General features: G+C 32.5%; 1 protein-coding gene and 1 long non-coding RNA gene across 4 annotated transcripts in view; one reads left to right on the top strand and one right to left on the bottom strand.

Annotated features, from left to right (window-relative positions):
- Positions 1-2,412: 2,412 nt before the first annotated feature.
- LOC143203047 (uncharacterized) lies at positions 2,413-3,967 on the bottom strand. The gene is made up of 2 exons (XR_013007273.1): positions 3,693-3,967; positions 2,413-2,551 (listed from the first exon to the last, which is right to left on the bottom strand). It is a non-coding gene; the product is annotated as an uncharacterized LOC143203047 (long non-coding RNA).
- Positions 3,968-4,234: 267 nt separating this feature from the next.
- The window catches only part of LOC143203046 (protein vein), a 144,547-nt gene continuing 141,666 nt past the window's right edge, over positions 4,235-7,115 (top strand). For all 3 annotated transcript variants that reach the window (XM_076415147.1, XM_076415145.1, XM_076415144.1), the window contains exon 1: positions 4,235-4,904. In XM_076415147.1, the coding sequence (XP_076271262.1) occupies positions 4,235-4,904 (670 nt within the window). The remainder of the gene's footprint in view (positions 4,905-7,115) is intronic.

Raw genomic sequence — 7,115 nt, 5'->3', positions numbered from 1 at the left:
TGGTATTGAAAAGTTGGAAGGTCGCTATAATCAGTGTATCGCCCATGAAGGGAATTATGTTGAATAAAAAAACTAATTTTTACTATTAAAAAATGTGTTTTACTATGGTAATGACATTATATTCTTTGAACCCTTTACCATTTATTTTAATTATTTATTTTATAGGCCTAAGTTTTCAAAACGCAATAGTTCATAAAATTAATAAATGTAAGAACTCTTAACGTGTTAATCTAAGAATAATTTCAAAATTGTTATATTAATATTTTTTCTAAAAACAATCGTATACAATGCTTTGGTTCATAGGATTTCAGTAAATATATTAAAGAATACAGTGAAATATATAACTATAACTACTTAGAAATTAGTGTTTTTTTATATATTATTAATTGTTCATTAGTTAATAAGTTAATACATCCTTTAATGGTTATACATCACCCTCCTCTAAAATGCTTTCTACTTCTGAACCGTGAAAATAAACAGTTTTCGTTATTAAATTTGTCTGAACACACAAACATATGTTACTTTAATTAATATTATACACCAAATATATTTGTGATCTTATATTGATTGAAAATATTGTTAAGACTACTTTTGATAACGTATGATTTCTAAGTTATTCTCTTTACTCTGATGGAAACACGATTATTAATATTAGGCGATCACTAGCTCTCAATAACAGCGTGAGAAAAATCTCAATTGATTCTATGTCACTTGACACGTGAACCTGACATAGTTTTATAATTGTTTCCATAGAAACGATATTCAATTTTATCTGTCCGTCACGTCAAGGCCAACTATTTGTCAATTCTCCCTCGCATGCACACGCATGGTAAAAATTCGCGTCCAAACAAGTTCACTTATCGAGGCAAAGTCTACCGAGCGGTAAAAAATCATTCGCTTTTTTCGCGATAAGAGGTACTGTCGCGAGAGATAAATAATCTCGCCTATAATGCGGTACCTTGTCGTATAATAACAATGCTGATGTGCAAAATTTGGTCTTATTGGCGCCATCGGTTGTCAGTCCCATTTCGCTTGTGTCCTGACGTCAGCGTTTGTGAAAACAATCTACCTAATTGTTATCAGGTGCGGAACTTAATCATAAGGGATTTTTGAGAGTGCTTAGTAACGCTTGGGTGGGGTCGATATGAGGTTACAGTGCCTGATATAACGTCTTTATAGGAATTATTTCTTTCATATATTGATATGATATTGCTATTAGAATTATATTAAAATTTTCTGTATTAAGCTTCTCTATCACCATAGACCATAAAGCGTATTTGTTATTTATATTTGTTAACTAGCGACCCGCCCCGGCTTCGAACGGGTGCAATGCTGATACTAAATTAAATACACTATAGAAAAAATATGAACGTTGTATATAAAAACATAGCGGCCCGCTCCGACTTTGCACGGGCATAACATATATATGCCTATGTCACTCATTGAAAACATGATTAAAATCGATCCAGTATTTTTGGTTCATTCATTACTGCCCTTGGCCTGCACGCATTAAATTTGGAGTAAAACAATTCCTCTTCCCCTATACTTACTATGAAGATTTCCTGCTATCTTTGGAATATCTAAATTCATACAATTTTTATTACATTACACATTTTTAAACGTAAATTTTAAATTTGTAATATCTCCGAAAATATTTGTTTAATTTACATGCTGTAAGGAACCATATTGATCTATATTAATTGCACACTGTATTTAAGGTACTTAATTCGATAAGGATTAATGCCGTATTGCTTAAAATAGCTTCGTAAATAAGCCATTTTCTCACGTAAAAAGTAAACAATAAAAATGGTTAATGTGGGTTATCCCTAAAAGATAAACATATACCATCGCGGACTTTTTTGTAGACCTTTTTATGGTGTACAATACTGTAGTACATTAATTTGATCTAACTCGTAGGGTTAGGCAGCGTTTTTGCTAATTGCTAAATCAGCCTAAAAAAATAGGTTAATTTACGACATCACGTTAGAAACCTCTAAAATTAGCAATGTTGCCTTAGTATATTATGCATGTATTATACATATAAACCTTCCTCTTGAATCACTCTATCTATTGAAAAAACCGCATCAAAATCCGTTGCGTAGTTTTAAATATTTAAGCGCACATAGGGATATAGGGACAGAAAAGGCGACTTTGTTTTATACTATGTAGTGATGTAAATATCTGATTTACCTGTATACGTTTTTGACATACAAATACAAATTTAGTACTTGGCCGGCTTGGTAAAGGCGATGGGAAGGTCCTGAATACTGTTGCGATAGCCGCGGGTTCGAATCCTGCTGGGGCATGGTCGTAAATTTATGTTTGTGATTGTTTAAAATTTGTGAATGTTCTAGGCAAGAGTATAAAATCCGACAACGAAAATGATCCCAGTCACGCCAGTAACCAAGCTAGGTAAGACCGGATGTCTTCTGGGATGATTTCTAAAGTTGGTCACTCGCCAGTCGGTAGGCTTAATGCTGAGGACCGTGGTTCGGAGTCCACGTCAATCTTTAGACCCAGTCCAGATAAATCCATAGTTGGTAAAAGTAGACTTTAAAATATATTTAAAAAAAAACAAAAATTAGTACTTGTGATTTAATTCAATTATTTCGTCAATATGTAATTTGTAATTGTCATTTCACATGCCAAAGAGCCATTTTTTACTTATGACTTCAAAATACATTTGAATCAAAATATTTTTACATAAAAAAATTGAAACGACGAAAATATAACCAAACTTAAATTTTTAATACAAGAAAAATGTAACACAATAAAATATGTACATTATAGTCGTTGTAATAACTAAACAAAAATAAACAAAAACCCTATTTAACCTATCTACTACAAGTATTTTATATTCTACTAGATAGCAATTTAGCTTAATACCTATCTAAACCTATTTACCTATTTAGAATATTATTTTAATTATCACCAACTGAACAGTTTGATATCGGTACAAGCAAGAAATTAGATTTGTTTTGTTCGTAATTTAATTTTATGTATATGTCACAAAATTATATTACGTTTTTATTGTTAGGGCTAATAAACAAGTTTTTGTTTACAAACCTTTTAATTATTACTATTTTTGTAATAATTTGATAATATATTTTATATAAAAAATATGTTAGCAAACAAATAACAAAAAAAAAACTTTAAAAAGCATATCAGTCATGTATGCTGCAGAAAAATATGTGACATTTCTATATCTATTTTAATAATTGAAATATAATTTGTATAGGTACCTTCATAAAATTATAATAATTAACAATTTAATAGATCATAAAGTAAATTACTTGTATGAATTTAACAAGATAATAAACTATATAATAACTTTAATAGAGAAGTTGTTACAAATCAACAGATAGAATTATTTAATAATTTTTGTATAACTTTATGTACATGAACAATTACATTAAAAATCATATCAGTCATGTATCCTACAGAAAAATATATGACATTTCTATATTTATTTTAAATGTGGAAATAAAATTTGTACAGGTACCTTCCTAAATTTATAATTATTAACAATTTAATAGATAATAAATTAAATTACTTAACAAGTAAATAAACCATAAAAAATGTAATTTACAATTTGTTTCAAGTCAATAGGTGATATTTATTTTATATTTAACAATTCTTGTATGGTTCTATGCACAATAACAACATAATCTGATAAAGATACGTCAACGTACTTAACGATTCACAAGAAATAACACAGATTCACACGAACAACTTCACCGGCAGCCACCCTCGCGCAAAATGCCCCGGAAAAAAAAGCGACAATCGATGATATCGATCCGATCAAGACGGCGGCGCGCGACGCCTCCTCGGTGGTTTCCGGCAGAACACGAACGCGCGATCTACGTACGAACACGCACTTGTATCGCGTCTCGCTTATCCTCGAACATCCAGAGAGATCCTGTGGACGGACGCTAGCGCCGCCCACCACTTTGAGCGTCTGCCTCATGGACTCGATGGCCGCGTCTCAGTGCAGCTCTAACCTCCCGACCGTCGACATCGACAGCGCCCCTGGCCAGCCTGGTGCAATCTGGTAGTGAACGTGGTCCGTGGTTACGCGCGTCGCGTCATCGGTGACGATGTGAATGCCGCCGGCTCCCAACCGGAACGAAGATGAGCCACCAGGACGTGGCGACGATGATCTTGGTGATAGGCCAGTGCCCCAACTAGCGCCCGGTCGTGGAAGAGTCCTTCGCCGTTATCCACGCGCCGAGAGATGAGACCGCTCTCCGGAAAATGTCTGTATATTTTCGTCCTGCTTGCCTTGATCTGTACCGGTCTCTCCACGGATGAAGAGATGGATGTGCGCTCGGACGACAGTCGCTTTCCGTTGTCGCGAAGGTCGGGGACGAGGACGCGCGCTCTTCGACCGACCCCCATCACGAATCACGGCCGAATCGTGGCACAAGTGTTCGAGGGATTCCCCAGTGAACCCGTCCCCGCGCTCCGGAGACGCCCCTCTAGGTCCCTGCCGCCCGTCTGCATCCGGGAGCACTACTCCTCGAAGGCGTACCAGGCGGACCTGGTGGTCAAGGCCCAGGTGCAGGGTTTTCAGGAGCGCGACAAGAAGAAGAAACGCAGCTATAAAGTACAATTTAAGGTGGTGAAGATATATAAGAACCGTATGAGTCGGTTTAGTGAATCTCGTAAGAATATCTTGATCAGTTTCGTGAATACGACAGGTAACTGTGTGAAGGACGAGAGGCGTAGCCGATCGCGTGGTAAACTAGTCAGGGCGGATATCAAGATGTCCCAGGAGTACATCTTGTTCCTGAACACGTCCTCGAACGACACGCTGGTAGCGACCAGCGTGCCAGAACTGTTGATCAGAGAAAAGTCGAGAGGAATGTTGAGAATCATGGACAAAGTGTGCCGTACGAATTTCAGTAAGTCCCCGTTGTTATTTATGAGATCATAAACTTATATATATTTTAACTTATACCTATAAAAAACATATTAAACTGAAACCCTACGATTTTCAATACCTATGATAATTAAATACATAACCTGGATAATCCGGATCAACCATTACCGATTATTTGCATATTACACATTCTCATTTTACTACAATCAGAGAACAAAAACACTTTGATTATTAATAAAAACTCAGATCCAACCCTCATCCAACGACAAAAAATCCCTTATCAATTTTATTATTTGTTGTATTCTCTAGCATAATCTGTATAACGATTATTTAATTTCACCTAATATAATTCACCATTACTAAAAATATGATAGAAATATCCCTAGAAAATATGCTGTTAAAATTTTAACTCGAAAAAATTTTTATATTGATTGAAAAACTATTGTTACGCTTATTAAAAAGATATTATTATCAAGATATAGTTTAACCTGTATTTTTTGGCACATTACTTACTTTCATGTCATTATCATTAGAGAATAAAAACGTTGTGATTAAATTCGAAACTATTTGATGAAAAAACTATCCCTTATCAATTTTGTTACTTATTGTATTCTCACATATAATCTGGATGACAATTATTTAATTTCCACTATTATAATTCACTCATACTACAATTAGCAGACAAATATCACTAAATTTCAATGCTTATTTTAATTAAATACGTAATTTGGTTATCATTTATTTCATATGGACGAATACAATACAATTCAACCATTATCGTGATATGTTAGCTTAACATATGATTATTTGTACATACACATTTTCATTTCATTACCATTAGAGAATAAAAACATTGTGAGAATAAAAAAAAAACTGGAACTCTAATAAATACTAAATGATTAAATTCATAACTACTCGACAAAAAAGTACCTCTTATCAACTTGTTACTTATTATATTGTTACATATAATCTTGATGAAAATTATTTAATTTCAAATAATATAGTTTACTACTATTGCTACTAATTAAAGAATTATCTTATATTAAAAGATGTATATAATTAAGTATATAATAAACTATGTTACACTGAAAGCCTTGTCATTTTCTACATTCATTTTAATAAAATAGATAAGCTAGATAATAACAACTCAATATCAACTAATAAAATTTAACCATTACCAAAATAATCAGCTTAACCCATTATTATTTACACACTACACAGTTTCATTTCAATATCATTAAAGAACCAAAACACTGATAAATAATATAAACTAACACTCTAATAAATATTAAATTATTATGTTACATACGTATTTGATACATACGAATTCTCACATATAATTTGGATACCAATTATTTAATGTCAACTTCTATTATTATTATTATTATTATTTTCTAAACAGCTTGTCTTATATTTAATTATTTGTATGACATATACTTATTTTATACATTTTCAATTCAGTATCATTAATGTTTTTATATAAATTAAAAGCACTAATCTCATTTAAACAATGTACTTTGCCGTTAAACTTCATACTGATGATCCTGGGCTAATAAACATGTTAGTCCTTCATGTACTCGTACATATAAATATAGTAATACGATAAATTATAACGTTTTTGTTTCCTTTAAAAACCAGAAAGTGTGATACAATTAGTGTTTGATGATTCAGATGTATCCACCCGCACTATCAATTAGTTAAACCTATTAAATTCCCTCTACGTATATTACAGATTATTCAGGATCAATTATTATTAAGGACTAGCTAAACACAGACACCATTTGTTTTGCCCCAGACAGATATTATTAGGAAAATAAGTAAAAATACTATTGAGTGCTTTTTAGCACATGATATTTTTTTAAATACTCATCTTTCGGGAACATATGAAATAGTCGTTGTAGTAACCAAATAAAAATAAAAAAAACTTATTTAACCTATCTACTACACTTATTTTATATTCCACTATATACACACATTTTAGCTTAATACCTACCTAAACCTATTCTTCTATTTGCAATATCATTTCAACTACTACCAACTGATCAATTTGAACTCAGTGCCAAGCAACAAACTAGATTTGCTTTGTTCATAATTTAATTTTGTGTATATGTCACAAAATTATATTATTATTATTGTTATTTTTTAATATATTTTCAAGTCTCCTTTTACCATTTATGGGTTTATCTGGACTAGACCTAAAGTTTAACGTGGGCTCCGAACCACGGTGCTCATC

This window comes from Rhynchophorus ferrugineus, unplaced genomic scaffold (genome assembly GCF_030347505.1).
Source record: "Rhynchophorus ferrugineus isolate W39M unplaced genomic scaffold, kcgeb_rfMv2 rfM9, whole genome shotgun sequence".
NCBI lineage: Eukaryota > Metazoa > Arthropoda > Insecta > Coleoptera > Curculionidae > Rhynchophorus > Rhynchophorus ferrugineus.
This window is presented reverse-complemented; position numbering and strand designations above follow the sequence as displayed.